At 43.0% G+C, this 23722-nt stretch overlaps 2 protein-coding genes across 5 annotated transcripts in view; both read left to right on the forward strand.

Annotated features, from left to right (window-relative positions):
* naa50 (N-alpha-acetyltransferase 50, NatE catalytic subunit) overlaps window positions 1–4968 on the forward strand; it is a 47950-nt gene extending 42982 nt beyond the window's left edge. For all 3 annotated transcript variants that reach the window (XM_063048357.1, XM_063048358.1, XM_063048359.1), the window contains exon 5: window positions 4309–4968. In XM_063048357.1, the coding sequence (XP_062904427.1) occupies window positions 4309–4480 (172 nt within the window). In that variant the 3' untranslated portion in view covers window positions 4481–4968. The remainder of the gene's footprint in view (window positions 1–4308) is intronic.
* A 3338-nt stretch (window positions 4969–8306) lies between these two features.
* The window catches only part of LOC134346758 (basic helix-loop-helix domain-containing protein USF3), a 49233-nt gene continuing 33817 nt past the window's right edge, over window positions 8307–23722 (forward strand). For both annotated transcript variants that reach the window (XM_063048363.1, XM_063048361.1), the window contains exon 1: window positions 8307–8795. The gene's annotated coding sequence lies outside the window, so the exon portion shown is untranslated. The remainder of the gene's footprint in view (window positions 8796–23722) is intronic.

A 23722-nucleotide genomic window follows, 5' to 3' on the forward strand; every position in this document is an offset into this window, starting at 1 on the left:
CTTAAGAGGGAGTTAGATATGGCCCTTGTGGCTAAAGGGATCAGGGGGTATGGAGGGAAGGCTGGTGCAGGGTACTGAGTTGGATGATCAGCCATGATCATACTGAATGGCGGTGCAGGCTCGAAGGGCCGAATGGCCTACTGCTGCACCTATTTTCTATGTTTCTATGTAAAGATTTTTATTCATGTATATGAAGGATGTAAGAAATAAGGTTAATTCAATTTAATTCAATACCGTCTTTATGCACCTATTTGCTTGCATCACTTGCCCATCTGTGTAAGAGCCTTTATTTCACATATAGGTCTTGTTAAATTGGGTTTCATGTCATATGGTCAAGTACGGTGAGGTGTGGGAACGAAGGAAAACCTGCTTGCAGTAGCGTCACAAGCAGTTAGATTCAGACAACACACAGAACAAATGCACATAAATTTGTTAACACAGTGAAGAGATAAAATCTATTCAAAGCCAGACATTAGTGTAAAAAATAACATACCAGCAATCAGAGGTAAGACCATGACAGTGCGAGAGGTGGTCCATAGAGTTCCATTGTTGAGATAGGAATAGGGATATGTGGGTTAGTTGTAGGAATGCATCTGTTTCTGAACTTGTTGGCGTGAGACTTCAGGCTTCTGTAACCTCCTGTCTGACGGTAGCAGCAGAAAGATGGCATGGCCTGGATGGCAGAAATTGCTGACGGGAGATGCTGCTGTCTTGAGCTATGTGCCAAGAGCTGTGAATGATGGGCTGGAAAGTTGATTGGCAAGGATCTGAAAGACCAAATGGCTACCAACTGTCCTGTATCATCCCAACGTTTTGGCCTGGTGAAGGGGGGTGTGGTTGCTTTGATTTTGACTTGGGAGGGGTGGGGGGGGTGGGAGAGAGAAACTTTTTGAATTGCCTGACCATGCATCTGGCAGATATAGTGCATCCACTTCTGCAACACTCGGGATGGAGGGGAAGCAAAGCAATGAGGGCTTTTAACTGGGAAGTGGCTGGGGTGGTATTTTGGAGAGTTTGTTACTATTGGAGCTTTCATTTCTATAAACAAGGGCACGATCTCTTCCTCAAGTTTGACTCTTGGCTTGCGGCCACACTGCAGTTGGAGGTGTCAATTAAGTGTGCTGTGGGAATCCCCTAACACTTAACATGGTCTGAGGCAACTTGTAGTAAGCCCTGCAAGATCTTTATATCCTGATCCAAAATGAAAAAGTGACCTCTTTGCAACAACGTACTGATGTATTCACGCCTGACCAGTTTAATTTAGATTGGAAACAAGAAAATCTGCAGACGATAGAAATTCAAGCAACACACGTAAATGCTGGGGGAACTCAACAGTCCAGGCAGCATCTATGGAAAAGAGTATAGTCGATGTTTTGGGCTGAGACCCTTCAGCAGGAGGGTCTTGGTCTTAAATGTCGACTGTACTCTTTTCCATAGGTGCTTCCTAGCTTATTGAGTTCCTCCAGCATTTTGTGTGTGTTGCTTAATATAGATTTGCATTAAAGCTCACACTGATGTGTTAATGGAGTCAAAGCCAAGTGAGATTTTCTTTGGGAAATAGTGCCTCACTTCACTCTGTTATCTAGATTACACTATAAGTATATTTTACCCCAGTGCCACAGTTGAGTGTTTTTCAGGGCTAGTGTATTAATCAAAACTGAGCTCCCACAGGCAGTCAGACTGCTAAATAGCTGCTCTACCTGACTCTGCTTTGGACACTTTTAACTTGCACTGGACACTTATAACTTGATTCATGTGGCTGATGTGTTTTACTATTTATTGTTATGTTTATTATTTAGTGTTGTGTTTGTTATGTTATGATTGCACTGCTCCTGAGAAACGCTGTCTCATTCTGCCCTGCAGAGCTGATGTACGGTTAGAATGACAATAAAGTTTTTTGAATCTTGAATCTTGAATCAACCTTTTCATTTCTATCATAAGAAGCTTCATACTATTAAATTGGTTTCCTTCATCACTCTTTCATCTATAAGATTCTTCAAATTTCTTTTTCAGCCCACCTTTGGTGGAGTGAAGACTATGAAATAATGGTCTGGGTAGAGGTAAAAACCCAACTGGTCCCCATGTTCATGGGGGGGAAAGAGTGCCATCTCTATCAGATCAGGCCAATCCCAATCTTTCATTGACATCTCTTGCCATTGCTTTCTGAAGTGACCCATTAAAGGCATGCAGAAGGCTCAGCAGAACTTGGGGCAACTGTGGATTGGCAGAATGGATATAAAACCAGAGTTGCCCACAGTGCATGCACCTTCCTTTTAAATTAAGAGATTCATGATGACAAAGCTACCAAAGTGCTTAACAGCAAATGAAGTGCTGTTTTTTTGAGATTCATGCCAATAACTTTTATATCCATGAAACATGTTAACCTGCAATTTTGAAGCTACTGTATATCTCTTCCTGTGAATACTGCCTGATCTTCTGAGTATTTCCAACCCTTTTTTTTTGGTTTTTGAAGTACTTTTCAATTACAGTTACAGAAGGAAAGGTAGCAGTCAATTAGTGGCATACAAAAATTGCTGGAGAACTCAGCAGGTCAGGTGGCATCCATGGAAATTCATAAGGAGTCAATGTTTTGGGCTGAGACCCTTCTTCAGGACTGTAAAGGGAAGAGGAAGATGCCAGAATAAAAAGGTGGGAGGGAGGGGAAGGGAGGGTGGCTAGAAGGTGATGGGTGAAGCCAGGTGGGTTGGAAAGGTAAAGGGCTGAAGAACAAGGATAGGTACAAGGGGAGTGTCAGAGGTAAGTTTTTCACACATAGTGGTGGGTGCATGGAATGCACTGCCAGTGATGGTAGTAGAGACGAATACAATAGGGTCTTTTAAGAGACTTTTAGATAGGTACATGGAGCTTAGAAAGATAGCTATGCAGTAGGGAAATTCTGGGCAGTTTCTAGAGTAGGTTACATGGTCGGAACAACATTGTGGTCCGAAGGGCCTGTAATGTGCTGTAGGTTTCTATGCTCTTTGTTTCATGAGAGGAAAGTGGACCATAGGAGAAAGGAAAGGAGGAGGGGACCCAGGGAAGGTGATAGGCAGGTGAGAAAAGTTAAGAGGCCAGAGTGGGGAATAGAAGAAGGGGGAAGGGGGAGGATTTTTTTTTATTATTGGAAGGAGAAATTGATATTCATACCATCAAGTTGAAGGTTACCTAGATAGAATATAAGGTGTTGCTCCTCCACCCTGAAGGTGGCCTCATCTTGGCAAAAGAGGAGACCATGGACCGACATGTCGGAATGGGAATTAAAATGTTTGTCCACCGGGAAGTTACGCTCTTGGCAGATGGAGAAGAGATGCTTGACCAAGCGGTTCCCAATTTACTATGCGTCTAACCAATGTAGAGAAGACCATATGGGAGCACCAGTCTCAATAGATGACCCCAGCAGATTTGCAGGTGAAAAGTTATTTCACCTGAAAAGACTGTTTGGTGCCCTGAATGGAGGTGGGGGAGGAGGTGAATGGGCAAGTGAGCACTTAGGCCACTTGCAAGGATAAGTGCCGGGAAGGAGATTAGTGGGGAGGGATGAATGGAAAGGAAAATCACAGAAGGATTTGTGAAAATTGTGAAAAGTGGAGAATGGGGGGGTGGGGGTGGTAAAGATATGTCTGGTCAGATCCCTTTAGAGATGTTGAAAAATGTGGAGAATGATGTGTTGGAGACTCATAGGGTGGTAGATATGGACAAGAGGAGCTCTGCCACTGTAAAGGCAGCAGGAAGATGGGGTTAGCACAGATGTACGGGAAATAGAGGAGGTGCGGGTGAGAGCAGCATCAATAGTGGGGAAGGGAAACCCTGTTCTTTGAAGGAGGAGGTCTCTGATGTCCTGGAAAGGGAAGCCACATCCTGGGAACAGGTGCAGTGGAGTCGAAAGAACTGAGAACAGGCAATAGTGTTTTTACAGGAGATGGGGTGGGAAGGAGGTATCATCAAGAGATATTATTAGTGGCTCGCTGTGCTCAAATAGTTTTGAAATAAACATTTGAGGCTTTGAGGAATAAATGTTGCTTTTGGATGTGTAGCAGAATACTCTTGTTCAGATTTGTCTATTCGAGAGGGCAGGTGAGGCCTCCTACAGTGTTGCGAGAGTACTGCACTGATAGAGCTCTGTGTCTAAGTTTCTTTAGTGGAACTTGATTTAACAATCTTTTGACCGAGAGGGCTATTAATTGAGTCACATGATACTAGTGCTGGTGAGTTAGGTATCTTGATGTGGAGTTAATGATTCATCTTTTGACTGAAATGTATTTATTTCTAAAAGCAATATGAGCATTAATGCTGTGTTTACCTTTCCAGGCACGTTCAGATCAGCAATGAATCAGCAATTGAATTCTACAGAAAATTCGGCTTTGGAATAATAGAAACTAAAAAGAACTACTACAAGAGGATAGAGCCAGCTGATGCACATGTTTTGCAGAAAACCCTCAAATACATCGCTCCATCGCAGAGTGTGGAATGTCAGAAATGAAATTGTGGCTGATCTTGCACGTTAGTTGCCAAAAAAAAGTCTGTACAGACGGTTGGAGGGTGAGCGTCAAGAGGAGCCATTTCTCTACAGCGCTTTGTGGCAATAGGCTTACCACATTAACCAGAAACCACTCAAAATTATTCCCGCATAAAGCATCCTGTATCTTCACCAGTTAGAATTAATGTATCTGAGACAAGCAACCCATCCGCCAGGACTGTAATCAAAGCATGGGGTTTGGTCGTGTTATTATTACTTTACCAGGTCCTAGGTGGGACAGTTTTTGTTTTCCAATTCAAGTGTGCAAACAAGTGATCTGATTTTGTATTTAAAAACAAAGACCTGTTCATGCATAGTTAATTTTTCCATAAAAGTTTAATTGGTACTTTCAAGAACTAATTGTCCTACAAACTTATTTGTGCCTATTGGAGTGATATCTCCCACTTTTCATTTTGTGGAATAAATATTTCAATTTTAAAGATGAGACTGGATCTTCTGTGGTTGCTCTTCATTTTGTTGGTTGGAGCCACGTCCTGCCCTGTTCTCCTGGAATTGTCTGGCCACATTCTTACCTCTATGTTGGTTGCATGTGTGTATCTGTCATAAAAAACAATGGCTGCAGGCCTCATTGGAGTGCTTAATGGTTGAAAATGTTGTGACTACAAAAGACCTGTCGATTTATTTAATAAACAGGGCAGTAAGAAAGAGTTAAAAAGAACAAAAATTAAAGAAATCTTTTGGGTAACATTGAATGATTTCTGAGCTTGGAGGTGTGGGAGGGAGAGAATGGGCTGCAGTGAAGAAACAATTCCTTGCATCCTTGCACAATCTTAAATAATCTGTTTCATTTAAAACCTTGAACAATGAAAATCAAGAAAAGTACAATTAATTAACAAAATCAATAGTAGTCATAGAGAAGGAACGTGTATCGCAAATTTCAAGGCCGTTGCAAGTTAGTGAAGTGAGGTGGTTAATATTAAAAGAATCATTGATTTCTTAGTGTATAAAGCATGTAGGTTGTTTGGTGTTGGGCATGGAGTGGGTGGGGGGGGGTTGTTACCATTAATTATCCCCACTCTTCACTTTGAGCTGATATGGCTGCATGTCAATTACTGTTACTGTGGCAGACAGCTGTCAGAATCATCAAGTTCTCTTGTAGTACTAATCTCATTATTCTCTTCAATCAGCTGCCTGTCCTCTCACCTTCAGGAAGACCATCAGGCTGCATAAATTACATGGATCACTGGGACCACACCTACAATATTATAAGTAGGTCTGGCTTCCAAATGTTAGGAAGGATATTTTGACAGAGGGTGGAGTAGTGTTAACCAGATTGTTTACTGAGATGGATGTTGGTGCGGGGGGGGGGGTCCCTTAAGGAGAAAGGTTGATCAGACTGGGCCTATAATCAAGTTTGCCAGCAGGAGAATGACCTCATTGAAACATACAATATTCTCACATGGCAGTTACAGTTCATGCTTCCTCTGGCTAGAGTGGGTGGACCCAGAGGTCACAGTTTCAAAGCAAGGAGCTGGTCCTCAGGACTAAGTTAAGAAATTTCTTTGCCCAGAGGGTAGAGAATCTTTAGAATTTCTATACAAGGCTGTAATAGGTTCAATTACTGAGAATGTTCAAGACCAGACAATAGTAGAATTAAGTATATGGAGAATTTAAGTAGAATCAAGGATATGGAGTGAGTGCAAGCAACTTGGGCAGAGGTAAAATGTAAAGTTTGGTGTTAATAAATGGTGGAGCTGGCACATAGGACAGAATAGTTTTTAGTTCTTAGCCCTTGACTGCACCTTTTTGTTCTCTGAATGTATTTGTGTTGCACTTTACTATAGCTTTGCTGACAAATCTTGGTTCTCAAGTTTCAAGTTAGGGTCTCTCTCTCTGACCTGGTTTCAAACAGCAGTTGAATGTGACCACTCATCTCATGCTGGCCATTAGGAGGAATTCTCCATTTGGCACTACCTTTCCATCTGGATCTACATAAACACACGAGATTCAGCAAATGCTGAAAATCCAGAGTAACATATTCAAAATGCTGGAGGAACTCAACAAGTCGGGCAACTTCTCTGGAGAGGAATAATCTTGGCCCAAAATCTCGACTGTATTATTCTCCTTAGATGCTGCTTGACCTGCTGAGTTCCTCTAGCATTTTGTATGTGTGTTCCTCTGGAACTATAACAGTTTCCTTTTGAGAGTACCTGTTGAATATCCTACCACTGCCCTTTCAAGATTCAATATCTTTTCCTGTCTGTTTATCTTATCTCAAAAAGGGCAGTGAATTTCTGGAATTCTCTGCCCCAGACAGTTGTGGAGACCAGATCATTAGATATTTTTACAATGGAGACAGGGAAATTAAGCATTGATAAATTGAGAATTATGGGAAAATGGCACAGCAGAGATGAAGCCAATGTAGATTAGCCATGATATTGGATGACAGGGCCGCCTTGAGAGGCTAAGTAGCCTACTCCTGTTTTCTTGTGTTTTTATGTCATTTATCTTCAATTTGTTCTCATGTTTCATTCTGCTACCAGAAATGATCACTTAATTTACTGTATCAAAACTCTTCATTACCTTAAATTCTTGTATTAATTCTTGTTAGTGGTCTTAAAATTGGGATTGCTTTATTATTGTGAACAGTGAAAAGCTGCAGATTGTACATCTGCCCCAGGAGCTGCAATGCTTGTCCCAAGTCCTGAATCACTGAAGGATGCTCAACAGCTGTGGCAGGGCTCAAGTACCATCACCTCTCACAGAGTGAAACCAAGCGACATTGATGGCAAGGCTTCACTTCCAGATGGAATCAATGCCCTTAATGCTTGCTTTGACTGTCAAAACAGGAAATCAAAGATCAAGTTGCACAATGAGGCATTGAAGCCAAGGACATAAAGCCCATTGATTAGTTTTGAGGGAATGATAGTATTGAATGCCGAGCTGTAGCCAATGAAAATGCAAATTTGCTGTCCAGATGTTCCAGGGCTGTGTCAAGATCCAGTGAAATGTCATCTGCTGTTGACCTGTTGTGACAGTAGGGAAATTCAGTTCTCAGGCAGGAGATGATGTGTTTCATCACCAACCTCTCAAGGCACAGTATGCAAACACCAATACCCTTGAACAAAAAGGATGCCTACAAAAAGGTCATGAATACGGCCCAGTCCATCATGGGTAAAGCCCTCCCCACCACTGAGCAGATCTAGTTGGAGTGCTGTCACAGGAAAGCAGCATTCATTACCAAGGACCCATACCATCCTGGCCTTGCTCTCTTCTCGTTGTTGCCATCAGGAGGAAGGTACAGGAGCCTCAGGACCCACACCACCAGGCTCAGACTCCTGAACTAGAGGGAATAACTTCACTCAACCTCACTCACCCTATCGCTGAACTTCCCACAACCTATGGATTCACTTTCAAAGACTTCATTCCATGTTCTTTATATTTATTTATTTATTATTGTTGTATTTGTACAGCTGTCTTTTTGCACATTCACTCTTTGAATCTGTCCTGTTCGGTGCAGTCTTCAGTGATTCTATTGTGTTTCTTGCATTTACTGTGAATGCCCGCGAGAAAATGAATCTCTAGGTTGTATATGGTGACATATGTACTTCGATAATAAATTTATTTTGAACTTTGAAGTCCCGCCTTCAGAGGGATGCGAAGTCAACGTAGTCAACCGATCAATCAACGTTCGTCACTATTGCCCCGCCCCTTCTAGCGCAAACACTTCCGGCTCCCACTCAACCGAACTTGACCCACGGCTCCCGCCTATTGGCCCGTTGATGTCACCGCCGGCTCGGCGATAGGCCTGATCGCCATGACAACGGCGGGTAGCACGTTCGGCTGCATTGGGGCCTGATTCTGAGGGGGGGAAGGCCTGGGCCCGAGCCCCGAGCTTAAGTTAGAAGTTGCGGCCGTCTGGGAGTGAGAGCCTCCCCCCCCCTCGCCCCGCCCAGCCCACCGCCCCGGAACTCCTGCTGGGTCTGAACCTCCACCTCCACCTTCCTTCACCCCATACCCGTCTCGGTGGGTTCCTGGGCAGGGTGGGTCTGGGGCTGGGCTGGGCAGGGCTGAGTTGAAGCCGAGGCCTGCGCTTGTCTCTAGGACGTCAGTGGGCCCAGTGTGTGTGTGTGGCAGATGAGGTGAAGAGACCAAGACCCTGGCCGGCCCAGCCTTGGAGCCTGAGCCCCCCTCCCCGTACCTGCCCTCTCACTCCTTCCCCACCATCCCCAAACACAGTGGGAGGCGATGTGGGCGCCGATGTCCGAGGCCACCTGGGAAGCTGCTGCACTGGACACTTCCCCCGCCGTACCCTGAGGTAAGGCAGGACTTTGGTGGAGGGCGGTGGGTGGGGGTTCAGTGATATCTCCACCTCACCTCAATCACCCACCTCTCAGGATTGAGCCCAGAACAGTAACCAGCTGTGTTTTGGAGAAGGTTGTAGATTGAAGCCTTTCTCCACAGAGGTGCTGTCTTGTGGATGAAACAGTGGTCTGTCTGCTGACTTGGCAGGTGTAAACGATTGTATTATAGTATTCAGAGAACAGGAAACTTGTGTTTAGTTTCTGTCTTATATTAGACTTTGCTACCACCTTTCTTGGCACATTTATTTCACTGATTTATTTGTGATAATCCTCTATAAAAATTGCTGCATTTTCCATGTATGGGAAGGATTATACCTTAAAAATATTTCATTAGCTCTCAAGTGTTTTGGGATGTTCTGAAAGACGTCGAAAATACAGTAGATATGCTTGTTCTGTTTTATTTTCCTCGGTGGCGTTGAAGTTACTTTGCCCTTCCAATGGTACAGTAACTGTTCATTCAGTTTTCAAGATCATAATCTATAGCCCTCTCACCATAACATCCTTATCTCCATTACAAAGTTCCTTAAAATCTATCTCTGTCACGGAGCTCTCAACATAAATCTAAACTTTTCTTGTGGGCTGCTGTCAGATTTTCTCTGAAAGTTGCCTCGGAGGTACTGGACCTTGGGATGGTTTACTCTATTAAGTGTTTTTTAATAATAAAAAAAATAGATTGTCCAGGAATACTCATTTGGTCAGGCAGCATCTGTGGAATAAAGAATCAGCAAACTTTCAGAGTGCCAATTTTTTCATTAGCGAGTTGATCTGCTGCTGATCTTTACATTATTTGTTGTTGCTAATTTCCAGCCTCCTGCTTCATTGTTGTGTTGTTGTAGTTATTACCCCTGGTAAAGTATGCTGGCCGCATCACACTGAGTAACATTGAGGTCTTGCTGTATTTATTCCAGCTTGCACAAGTGGGATTGATTTTTGTCACTCTCTGACTCCTTGAGTAGAGAGACAACTGCCGCCTTATTAGAAGTCGAAGAATTGTGTGCTTTTTGATGCACCAATGAGGCAGAGTTGTATCGGCGTCACTGACAACAATCATAATGCTAAACTTAAGAGAGGCCACTTAGCCCTGTGGGTCTGCTCTAATATCCAACAACATTAAGCTGATCATCCTTTCCTTTTTTCTCCCATTGGCATTAATTTACTTATCACCTCGAATAATGACCTGGCCTCTGTTGTCTTTGTGGTAGAGAATTCTATAGGCTCATTATAGTCTGGGCCTGAGGCTGTGACCCCTGGATCTGGAATCTCCACCTACTGGGTGCATCACACCTGTATCTTACCTGTTTCTCTTAGGGGCATTGGGGAGATGGGGTGGAAGTACATATCTACCAAAGGAGGTGTAAGGTACTGCTTCCTTCCATTAGCCTGAAGGTCACCCTTGAGCAAGGTGTAGCACCTGCTTAGCCCCCCCCCCCCATTGCAGGGTCACGTGAAGCCATGGGAGTAGGTGGTGGATGGTCGTATGAGCAGCTGGTGCACATCACAAGTCCTGGTTATGCAACCACTGACACCAGGCAGACATTCTCTGAAGAGTATTGGTAATGGCTGGGGTCACCATCTCGTAAAGACACAGTCAGTAAGAAGGCAATGGCAAACCACTTGCAGACCATGATCGTCTATGTCATATGACATGGCACATAACAAACAAATAAGGCATACCTCATTCTTCTGTTGTCATGAATAATCCAAGACACTTTGTCCTGCAGCCATAGGAGGTACAAACCTTGCCCTTACACCAACTCCCTACAACCTTCCAGAGATTCACCTGTACCTCCATCCTCGTCCATTCCATTTGGTGCTCTCACTGTGGAATCCTGGAGGTTCACTCCTGCAACTTTCATCATCCATTTCCTTGTATTTTCTTAACATTCTTGGGGAATTTCACAGACCATTAACCATCCTTGATGTAGCAACCTTCAAATATCTGTTAATTTCGTGCACACTGTTTTTCCATTCTGTGATGGCTGTTTTTTACCCACTGACTACCATAATGGACAGGAATGAACAACTTTTTATTCATGAATATACACTTTAGATATCTTCCACTGCCTATGTACTGTCAAACCATTTAGCTAATTTGTGCCTCATGTCTTTGTAGTTTCCTTTGTTCAGATTCGGGGCCTCAAATTCCATTACTTCACTCTTAAGGAAGAATTCTGTTATGTTCTGTCACTTTGCTCTCAATAACCACACACTAAGAAATAGTTAATTATTCCCCTGTGTCATAGCATCCAGTTTAGGATTGCCTGCTATCTAGTCAGTCTTCAAAGTAAAAAGTACCAAAATAATCAGTTTAAAGTAAATGTATTATCAAAGTACATATAAGTCACCAAAGAAATACAATAGAATCAATGAGAAACTACACACAAAAACTGACAAACCAAAGTGCAAAAGAAGACAGATTGTGCAAATACATAAAAAACTAATAATAACTGCGTGAGTGAGGCCTCCATTGGTCAGAGTTGACTGTGATTATTGTGTCCTAGCTGTCTAGATACGCAAGTCTGGGTAGTATGATGTGGAGAGCAAGAGCAAACTGTTGCGCGTGTAGCAAGCTCCCCCTTGTCACTCAACTGATGAACCCAAGGTGCGGCAGAGACCGACACAGTTTGGAACCAGCAGCGTCACAGCAGTTGCTAGTTAGCATTGAACTCCATGTAGGACTGCCTTAGGAACTCCAGCACCAGATGTTTCCCTTGGGGTTTATTCCCAAAGCCTTCCCTGTGAGTGGGAGTAGCCGCAAGGCAGTGGAGATTTGAGATCAGAGTTTTCCTTCTAGATGAACTGCCAACCATGGTTAACAAGCCCCATCTGCCTGAAGCGACTGGTTTTAAGGAGACAGTAAACCGTCTTTGCCCCTTCTCCTGTCAGTAGGAATGTTTCCACTGGGCTTAGTAGCTAAGCCACATGTGAAGGCCAGGCGCTGGACTTGGTTGTCAGAGGCACGTGCTATTGGGAGCATTTAATATGTAGTGAGAGCTTGTTCCCATTGCCACCCCCAGCTAAGGAACCAAATAATAATAAACAAGTAAATAAATAATGGTGGGAACATGACTTGTAGAGACCTTGAAAGTGAGACCATGTGTTGTAGAATCAGTTCAGCATTAAACTGAGTGAAGTTATCCGCGCTGTTAACTACCAGAAGTCAGTTGGTTGAATGGTAATAACAGTTCCTGAACTTGGGGAACTTCTTTCTGATGGCAGCAGTGAGAAGAGAACACAGTGTTGGATGGTGGGGGTCCCTGATGGTGGATACTGCTTTCTTGTGCCAACGCTCCTTGCAGATGAGCTTAATGGTGGGGAGTGCTTTTACTGTGATGCAACAGAAGAGGATTATTCCATGTTGCCAAATACAAAATAGTACTTTCTGAACCAAATCAAAATATTATTAATGTTGGTAATCATTGAAAAGCTGAAGGAAGTTCATTTTGGTATGGCAAAATGTAAAACAAACTCAGAAGAAGCTGGAGATAATCACTGGTTCAGGCTGCACCTGTGGAGCGAGACAGAGTCAACATTTCAGATCTGAACCCCAGAGATTCTGCAGATGCTGGAAACCCGGAGTAAACACACACAAAATGCTGGAGAAACTCAGGTCAGGCAGCATCTATGGAAAGGAATAAACAGTTGATGTTTCAGGTTGAGACTCTTCCACCTGCTGTGCTATTCCTTGCCCTCAGTTTGGAAAGTCTGATCATGTGGCAGTACTTCTACTCTCTCTGTATATGCAGAGAGAGAAGACTGCAGCACCAGTAGTGAGGACCACGAAGAGATGGACAAGGGCGGCACAGGAACACTTGGAGGACTGCTTTGAATTGGTGGGCTCTGCTGTATTCAGGAGTTCATCTTCAAATCTGGATGAGTATTCCACAGTTACTACTGACTTCATTAAATCCTGTGTGGTTGAGCATATGCCTACAAAAACTTGCTGTACATTACCAAACCAAAAGCTGTGGATGAACCAGGAGGTTTGTCATCTGCTAAGGACTAGATCTGTGGCATTTAACAAGAAAACCAGGTATGACTTGTGTTGCGCTATTTCAAGGGCAAAGAGACAATTCCGAGTGAGGTTGGAGGCAACATTGGATGCTTGACAACTCTGGCAGGGTTTGCAAGACATTACTTCATACAAAGTGAAACCCAATAGCATGAGTGGCAGCGATGCTTCACTACCAGATGAGCTCAACGCCTTCTTTGCCTGCTTTGAAAGGGAGAATATAACTAGAGCTGTGAATATCCCTGCTGTGATCTCTGCCTTGGAGGCTGATGTCAGGCTGTCTTTAAGGAGGGTGAGCCCTTGCAAGGTGGCAGGCCCTGATGGAGTACCTGGTAAGGCTCTTAAAAACTGCTGCCAACCAACTGGCAGAAGTATTCAAAGACATTTTCAACCTCTCACTGCTACGGTTGAAAGTTCCCACCTGCTTCAAAAAAGCAACAATTATCCAGCTGCCTAAGAAGAATAATGTAGGCTGCCTTAATGACTATCACCTAGTAGCACTCACATCTATGATAATGAAATGCTTTGAGAGGTTGGCCATGGCTAGAATGAACTCCTGCCTCAGCAAGAACCTGGACCCATTGCAATTTGCCTATCACCACAGTAGGTCTACGGCAGACACAATCTCATTGGCTCTTCACACGGCCTAAGATCACCTGAACAATACAAATCCTATATCAAGATGCTGTTCATCAACTGTAGCTCAGCATTTAATACCATCATTCCCACAATCCTGATTGATAAGCTACAGATCCTGGGCCTCTGTACCTCCCTCTGCAATTGGATCCTCGACTTCCTAACCGGAAGACCACAATCTGTGCGGATTGGTGATAATACCTCCTTCTTTCTGATGGTCAACACTGACGCCGCTCAGGGATATGTGCTGAGCCCACTGCTCTACTCTCTTTATACCCATGACTGTGTGGCTAGGTATAGCTGAAATACCATCTATAAATTTGCTGATGAGAGAGCCATTGTTGGTAGAATCTCAGATGGAGATGAGAGGGTGTACAGGAGTGAGATATACCAGCTAGTTGAGTGGTGTCGCAGCAATAACCTTGCACTCAATGTCAGTAAGACCAAAGAGCTGAAGGGTAAGACAAGGGAACTCAAACCAATCCTTATAGAGGGATCAGAAGTGGAGACAGTGAACAATTTGAAGTTCCTGGGTGGCAAGATCTCTGAGGATCTAACCTGGTCCCAACTTATCAATGCCCCTATAAAGAAGGCATGACGTTGGCTATATTTCATTAGGAGTTTGAAGAGATTTGGTTTGTCAACTGAAACACTTGAAAACTTCTATAGATGTACCATGGAGAGCATTCTGACAGGCTGCATCACTGCCTAGTGCGGCGGGGGGGTGGAGGGGGGGGAAGAGGCTACTGCACAGGACTGAAAGAAGCTACAGAAAGTCATAAAATTAGTCATCTCCATCTTGGGTACTAGGCTCCGTAGTACCCAAGACACCTTCAAGGAGCGGTGCCTCAGAAAGGCGACGTCCATTATTAAGGACCCCCATGGCCCAGGGCATTCCCTCTTCTCATTGTTACTGTCAGGAAGGAGGTACAGTAATCTGAAGGCACACACTCAATGATTCAGGAACAGTTTCTTTCACCTCTGCCCTGCACATTGAACCCATGAACATTACCTCACTTTTTTTAATATATTAGTTCTGTTTTTGCACTATCTTTAATCTACTTAATAAAGAAACACACACACACTTCTTTCTATATTTATTATGTATTGCGTTGTACTACTGCTGCTAAGTTAACAAATTTCACAACACATACTGGTGATAATAAATCTGATTCTGATCATAATTTTCAGATCTAAGCCATGCTTTAGGTTCAGCACAGATATTATTGGACCTCTGCAGTTTTTTTGATGGGATTGGGCCCAGTATTTGTTTGATCATTTTGTTCACTGATAAGATGGTCGGTAACTGGATAACATTTTTAGGATAATCAGTTTAGGTTTCATTTTGTCTGAGTTTTTAACATTGTTGTGATCTATTAATAGACATCTGATTATAGATATCTTCTAATTGTATTACTGTTTAAATTGTAGAGGACATCCAAGGACTAGACAGGGCCACGCAGGCCCAACTACACTCCCACTCCTCTTCCATAGCCAGTACTGTTTTTGGATGAGAAAATGGCTAATTTGTCTTGAATCCTATTTCCTGAATTACTCTTTACTCATAATTTGTCAGTGTGGGTTTTGAGATTTACAACAAACTTCCAATGTCAGTAGCTGCTTAGGAATTTGGGGTTTGTGAACGCATATTTGAAAAGAAGAAATTTGTATGGTAATGGGAAAAAGGCAGAGCAGTTGGATGAGTTGGATAGCTGTTTCATTGCCAGCACAGGAGCAGTGGGGCAAATAGATGCCTTCTATAAGAGAAGCATCATCTGAAAAATGCTTTGTTCTTCTGCTGACCACACTATTAATAAACCTTTTGGTTTTATACTATGTCAGTTATCTCCAGTAAGGAACATAATTAAGAATTTGGTTGTTCATTTTCCAGATACTTTTGATCATCATATAAAATTTTCCAATTAATCCAATTCCCCTCCTCTGCTTTTGGAGTACTGACTGCATGGTTGGTTCCTGTTCTTTCGATCTTAATGTACGTTTGTTGCAGACCTCTGAATCGTAGTCAAAGTTTGGCATTTCCTGTTATGTATCCAATTCACTATTTCAACCGATATGTCAGTCCATGGCCTCTACTGCTGCGATGAGGCCACACTCAGATTGGAGGAGCAACACGTTATATTCCGTCTGGGTAGCCTCCAGCCTGATGGCATGAACATCAATTTCTTGAGCTTCCGGTAACAGCCCCTCCATCCTCTCCTTTATTGTTCGCCATTCCTGTTTCCCCCTCTCAGCTTATTTCCTTACCTGCCCATCACCTCCCTCGGGTGCTCCTCCTCCTTCCCTTTCTTCCATGATCTTCTGTTGTCTCCTATCAGATTCCCCCTTCTCCAGCCCTTTATCTCTTTCACCAGTCAACTTCCCAGATCTTTACTTCACTTCTTCCTCCCCTCCAGCACCTTACTCTGACTTCTCCTCATTCTTTGCACAATCTTAGCCTGAAACATCGACTGTTTACTCTTTTCCATAGATGCTGCCTGGCCTACTGAGTTCCATGCAATGGATCCCATTAAGCCATGCAATTTTCCAGGAGAGTGATAAACACAAGGAGTTCTGCAAATGCTGGAAGTTCAGAGTAACGTACACAAGTGGTATTTCTGTTCAGCAGGTCAGGGAGCATCTTTGGAGAGAAATAGAGTTGACTCTTCAGGTCAAGACCCTCGGCAGGATTAGTCTCGTAAAGCAGTACAGCAGGGAAACTGGCTCTTCAGCCCATCTATCAATGCAACTTGAACTTCTGCTTAAGTCTCACCTATTTCACATAGACCATATCCCTCCAAACTCTTCCCATCCATATACCTATCCAAAGTTCTCTTTAAAGATGCTGAGAGGTTATTTCCCTTGGCTTGATAGTCACCCCCCCCCCCGGAGCAGTGGAAGTTTTTAATGGGACAATGGGGGGTGGGGTTGCTCAGTAGCAAGGGGAACACCTGTGGGATTACAGGCTTAATTTAAAAATTGAATTACTTATTATAAGTATTTGATCTTAAGTGTCTCACAATTAATTACAATGATTACATAATCACCTCATCTCTGGCTAACGCACTGCTCTTTTGGACTTTGCTCAAAGTGTGTTATAGCTGTTGATGATGTGTTTGGCATATCATGAGAAATCTGGAGCGAAGAAATCGTGTCATTTCTGGGCCTGGTCTGCATATTATTGTCATTCACTATGTAATACAGTGTTAGTCAGTACGATTCCCATACTGTAATCATGCAGTTCCAGTGAATGAGGGTATGGTGTTGAGCGGGGTAAAGTTCAGAATCTGCTCTTTTGAATGGTCTTGACCACATTTCTCGAGCCTATGGCCCAACCAAGATATTGTTGCCCCTCATTATGTATCTTCAGGCAGAGAGTCGGGTATTGCCTTAGCTATGACAACTTCGTAACTTTCCCTTTTATTGATTGCAGCCCTTGAGGTTGGACTTAAACAAGAGGTAATGACTGTGGACATTAATCCATAACGAAAATGGCAGAAGCTGACCAAACAAAAAATGAAATTGCTCATTAATAAATCTGGAAAGCCCCATACAGTTGGAGAAAAAGTGATTCTGCTAGCAGTAAGGGAATTTCTGAGCATGGTTTTGCATTAGTCACCAGGCCGAATAATTGAAGCAATTCTGCTCAGAGACAACTCTGTTCCTAGACAATAGATGAAGTGTTTGAGAATGTGGAAGATATTGTGCATCAGGATTTGGACAACAGAATACTTAGAACAACAGAATTTGCTTTGCAGTTGGATGAGTCAACTTTGTCAGGCATTGAACCTTTGCTTCTTGGTTGTGTTCACTTCATAAAAGATGAAAGCATGGTTCAAGAGTTTCTATTTGCAAGGAGTGTGGAGGCAGATTACAAAGTGGGAGTCAATATATCAGGTTGGTGAGCAACTTTTCAAAGAGAAGAACATTCCACTCACCAACATTCTTGTTGTGCAACAGAAAACTTGGAAAGGATGGTAGGGTACAGGTACCATGGTGTACAAAGGCTGTTGAAAATCTAGTCAAGAAGAAAAGAAAAGCTTACGAAAAGTTCAAAAAACTAGGTAATGATAGAGATCTAGAAGATTGTAAGGCTAGCGAGAAGGAACTTAAGAATGAAATTAGGAGAGCCAGAAGGGTCCATGAGAAGACCTTGGCAAGCAGGATTAAAGAAAACCCCAAGACATTCTACAAGTATGTGAAGAGCAAGAGGATAAGACGTGAGAGAATAGGGCTAATCAAGTGTGACAGTGGAAAGGTGTGTATGGAACCAGAAGAGATGGCTGAGGTACTTAATGAATATGTTGCTTCAGTATTCACTACAGAAAAGGATCTTGGCAATTGTAGGGATGACTTACAGTGGATTGAAAAGCTTGAGCTTATAGACATTAAGAAAGAGAATGTGCTGGAGCTTTTGGAAAGCATCAAGTTGGATAAGTCTCTGGGACTGGATGAGATCTACCCCAGGTGACTGTGGGAGGCGAGGGAGGAGATGGCTGAGCCTCTGGCAATGATCTTTGCATCATCAATGGGGATGGGAGAGGTTCCGGAGGATTGGAGGGTTGCAGATGTTGTTCCCTTATTCGAGAAAGGGAGTAGAGATAGCCCATGAAATTATAGACCAGTGAGCCTTACTTCAGTGGTTGGTAATGTTATGTACCCCTAGGGGTCATATTTTTTATGGACTGTACCTTTAAAAAGAGAGAGAGAATTGTTCAACACCAGACACCTTGTTATTAAGAGAGAGAGAAGCAAAGACTGCTTTGAGATGGTGTTATGAGCCCCTAAGGTTCATATTTTCTGTAGACTGTCACTTTAAGGCACGAGAAAGAACTGAGACTAACTTTTGGGTTTCTGCTGAGTTCGGAGAGAGAGGGCACCGAGCAGCTCGTGGGTCGCCATTGTGACCGAGGGCGGCGTTATTTGATGGACAATCAATATTATGGTTTCTCTGCAGCGTGTTTACTTTTTACAAGGACAGTTACAGACACAGAGAAACACATGCTCGGAGTCAAGATGGATTCAATCAATGAAAGACACCAGTGAGTGAGGTCCTGGTCTAAACTTTCAGCAGCCCGAAAAGGGGTGAGTTGAGATCGATCCTGAGTATTGATAAATAACTCTTACAAGTTTTCTGCAACTGGAACGAGTTTGCAGCGAGAGAGAAGGGAGGAGCTACTTGATGGACAGCTGGTGTTCAGCGTGGTGAGATAAATAGAAGTTCAGCCGATAGATTGATAGACACGTGGTTTCGGACACTGGATGAGCTTTGTTGTGCCCGCAGAAAGGTGGGATTTTGGAGTATCAGTCAGGAGAATCGATCAGTGGCTCTCGCAGTGTGACTGGTGGGGAGTTATTCGTGTGTCCAACCCTCGCCTGGGTTGATAATTCCACCACAGAAGAACGGTCCCCTTTTGTGGTGATCACATTCGGTGACTTTAAAGGAAGAGAAGAGTGGAGAGAAGGTTTGAAACAGAAGAAACCTAGTGACAAAGAGGTCACTGTTTGGACTCTCTCTCTAAGTAGTCTGTAAGGGTGAGTTTGACTCCATTGGAATACGAAGGTGTGGTTGTCGCATAGTTAATCCACAGGAGTGGGTTCTCTGGTAAGGGGAGTACCTTGTGAATATCAGTTTTGTGTTACCCTTATTTGGGTGTGGTAGTTCACTGAAGAAAGGCACCCCGTGGCAAATCACTGTTAGAGTTATTTCGTATGTCGTGGAACTGGATAAGTGGCTATCACAGTTGTGTGTTTGGGGTAACCTTGTGTGGAAACTACCTGTGTGTGATAATCCTTGCCTGGGTTGGTAGTTTTACCACTTGAAGAAGGTCCCCTTAGTGATAGACTACTGTTGGTGATAATCCCTACGTGGATTCTGTTGGAGTATCCTGTGGCCACACTTTGGGATGACCCGTAGCTGATTTCGGGTGTGGTACCACTTGTGTTGAAAGGATATTCATTGAAGATCACTGTCGGTGATACTTTGTGTGTGGAGTGGAACAACTTCAGAGATAACCTACCACTATTGTTATTCTGTATTGCTGTCATAGAATCTGTGGAATATCGACATAATTGCCTTCTCATGACATTTGCCTTTGGATTACAAACATCTCACATTAATTAACCTGAAGAATTAAATATCTCTCTCTCTCCATCACCATTCAACTCAATACCACGGACTGAATTGAACTTTACTCATCTTCGTAAGACAATCTATTTACCCCTAGACTTGAAGAAGCTTGGTTTTCATATATTCCCACACTTATATATATATATATAAATAAAATCATTGCTAACCTGTTTGATTTATCTGCATTTATATTACTGTATTGCGTAGTTACTAATAAATACCATTAGTTAATAGCAATACCGGATTCCAAAGTATTTTCAATCTCTGCTGGTTCTTTAACCTGTCACGGGGTACGTGACAGTAAGTTGATGGAAAAGATCCTGAGAGGCAGGATTTAATGAACATTTGGAGAGGCATAATATGATTAGGGATAGTCAGCATGGCTTTGTCAAAGGCAGATCGTGCATTATGAGCCTGATTGAAGTTTTTGAGGATGTGACTAAACAGGTTGATGAAGATAGAGCAGTAGATGTAGTGTATATGGATTTCTGCAAGGCATTTGGTAAGGCACCCCATGCAAGGATTATTGAGAAAGTAAGGAGGCATTGTATCCAAGGGGACCTTGCTTTGTGGATCCAGAATTGGCTTGCCCACAGAATGCAAAGAGTGGTTGTAGATGGGTCATATTCTACATGGAGGTCGGTGACCAATGGTGTGCCTCGGGGATCTGTTCTGGGACCCCTTCTCTTTGTGATTTTTATAAATGACCTGGATTAGGAAGTGGAGGGATGGGTTAGTAAATTTGCTGATGACACATAGAGTAGGGATGTTGCAGATAGTGTGGAGGGCTGTTAGAGGTTATAGCAGGACATTGACAGGATGCAAAACTGGGCTGAGAAGTGGCAGATGGAGTTCAACCCAGATAAGTGTGAGGTGGTTCATTTTGGTAGGTCAAATATGATGGCAGAATATGGTATTAATGGTAAGACTCTTGGCAGTGTGGAGGATCAGAGGGATCTTGGGGTCCCAGTCCATAGGACACTCAAAGCTGTGCAGGTTGACTCTGTGGTTAAGAAGGCGTACGGTGCATTGGCCTTCATCAACCATGGGATTGAGTTTAAGAGCCGAGAGGTAATGTTGCAGCTATATAGGACTCTGGTCAGACCCCACTTGGAGTAATGTGCTCAGTTCTGGTCACCTCACTACAGGAAGGATGTGGAAACTATAGAAAGGGTGCAGAGGAGATTTACAAGGATGTTGCCTGGATTGGGGAACATGCCTTACAAGAATAGGTTGAGTGAACTTGGCCTTTTCTCCTTGGAGCGACGGAGGATGAGAGGTGTCCTGAAAAAGGTGTATAAGATTATGAGAGGCATTGATCATTTGGATAGTCAGAGGCTTTTTCCCAGGGCTGAAATGGCTATCATGAGAGGGCACAGTTTTAAGGTGCTTGGAAGTAGATACAGAGGAGATGTCAGGGGTAAATTTTTTTTAATACAGAGAGTGGTGAGTGCGTAAAATGGGTTGCTGGCAACGATGGTGGAGGCAGATACAATAGGGTCTTTTAAGAGACTCCTGGATAGGTACATGGAGCTTAGAAAAATAGAGGACTATATGTAACTCTAGGTAATTTCTGAAGTAAGTACATGTTTAGCACAGCATTGTGGGCCGAATGGCCTGTATTGTGCTGTAGTTTCTGTATTCCTATGTTTCTAGATGGGCCACCAATAATAAGACGCCACCGTGAGTTTACCAGCTGTGTGGTGAAAAAGGCACGACAGTGCCTCTTTCACATCAGACGGTTGAGGAAGTTTGGTGTGGGGCCCCAACTCATAAGAGCTTTCTTCAGGGGCACAATTGAGAGCATCCTGACTGGCTGCATCACTGCCTGGTAAGGGAACTGTACTTCTCTCAATTGCAGATCTTTGCAGAGAGTGGTATGGACAGCCCAGCGCATCTGTAGTTGTGAACTTCCCATGATTTAGGACATTTACAAAGACAGGTGTGAAAAAAGGGCCTGTAGGATCATTGGGGACCCAAGTCACCCCAACCACAAACTGTTCCAGCTGCTACCATCCGGGAAACGGTACCGCAGCATAGAAGCCAGGACCAACAGGCTCTGGAACAGCTTCTTCCACCAGGCAATCAAACTGATTAACTTATGCTGATTTGAGTGTATTCTATGTTACATTGACTGTTCTATTTATTATAAAGTAAATTAAATTACTATGATTGCACATAGCACATTTAGAGGGAGACGTAACGTAAAGATTTTTACTCCTCATGTGTGAAGGATGTAGGAAATAAAGTCAATTCATTCATTCATTCTTGAAAGTAGTTGTACCTGACATTTACCATTCATTGTGTACTTCACAGACAACATCTTGCTGTGAAAAACCTTGGTGACCGGCCACACAAATCATTAAATACTGTTATCACAGCAAAAAATAAAATCAAGCCCATGTTCTCAATTTTTGAGAATTTTGGAACAAAAATTATGAATAGTTTGAATGCTTGCTGTTACACACAGAAGTGAGATGCTCTGAAAAGGAAACTGCCTGAGATGCTTTTATGCGCTTTTTAAAACTGATAGAATTCTTTGAAGACTTGAATGCTTCATTTAGTAATCAACTCAAGCATATTAGACATGCCATTGTTTATTTGTCAGAATTATTCACAAAGTTTAATGAAATCAATCTTCAATTGTAAGGAAATGATGTGAATCTTATCAAAGTCAAATTAGTTGTCTCATTTCTGACCATTACAGTAAGTACAGCACTGGCTGACACAACCTTATCCAATTTCTGAGTCCCTCTGAGTTGGAAGAGAAAGAAAAAATACCAGATGTTGATCCCACATGGGTGAGCTGCATGAAGACATGTCATATTTCAGGATCTCCTCCGGATCCAAATTCCACATTGTGTAATAAATCCATTCCTGATTATTTTGTAATGAGGAATTAACAGGAAGTATGGAGGAAGAGCAAGATTACTTTTAGCTGAAGCTGAGGATTAAAAATTCATATCAAGACTTTTGGTTGCAGAAAGAAACCTTTGAACACAATTCTGCACTGTGTGACGCTATCCTGCCTTTGTAGCATCATAAGGATGTAGGAAGGCTTAGGAAAGAAATGGCAGCACTCGTGACCCAGGCAGTTTGGCAATATTGTAGAAACAAATAAAATCTGCAATGTGCCAGAGTTGGAGAAGCATGGGCACAGTGGAGGCTGAGGAGTTGAAATAGATTAAAAAAAAAGAGGGGCTTGGTGAACTTTAAAAATAGGATGACATTTCAGAAATTGAGTTGTTTTGGATCAGGGGCTTATGAAGTAGAGCAACATTGGTTATAAGACCATAAGATAAAGGAGCAGAATCAGGCCATTTGGCCCATCGAGTTTGATCAACTATTTCATCACGGCTGATCAATTTCTCTCTCAGTTCCATTCTCCTGCCTTCTCCCTACATCCTTTCATGCACCGACTAAGCAAAAACCTATCAACCTCTGCCTTAAATATACCTAATGAAGGGCTCCACAGCCACCTGTGTCAATTAATTCCACAGATTCTCCACTCTGGCTAAAGAAATTTCACCTAAGCTCCGTTCTAAGTGGACATCACTTTATTTGGAGGCTGTGTCCTTGGGGCTTACACTCCCCCACCATAGGAAACATCCTTTCCACATCCACTCTTTTGAGATATTTTAAGATTTGATAGGTTCCAATGAGATTCCCCCCCCCCCCACTATTCTTCTGAATTCCAGTAAGTACAGGCCCAGAGTCATGAAATGCTCCTCATTTAATATACCTTTCAATTCCAGAATCATTTTCATGAACCTCCTTTGAATCCTCTCCAATGTCAGTACATTCTTTCTTAGTTAAGGGGCCCAAATTTACACACAATAGTCCAAGTGAGGCATTACCCGTGCTTTATAAAGCCTCAACATTACATACTTGCTTTTATATTTTAGTCCTCTCAAAATGAATGCTAACATTGAGTTTGCCTTCCTCACCACGGACTCAACCTGGAAATTAACCTTTAGGGCAGGGGGCTGCAACCCTTTTTGCACCGTGGACCGGTTTAATATTGACAATATTCTTGCGGACCAGCCGACCGGAATATAGGTGAAACTACAAGTCACTTATAAGTGGCTAATAATACACTCAATTTC

The sequence above is a fragment of the Mobula hypostoma genome, chromosome 5 (assembly GCF_963921235.1).
Source record: "Mobula hypostoma chromosome 5, sMobHyp1.1, whole genome shotgun sequence".
NCBI lineage: Eukaryota > Metazoa > Chordata > Chondrichthyes > Myliobatiformes > Myliobatidae > Mobula > Mobula hypostoma.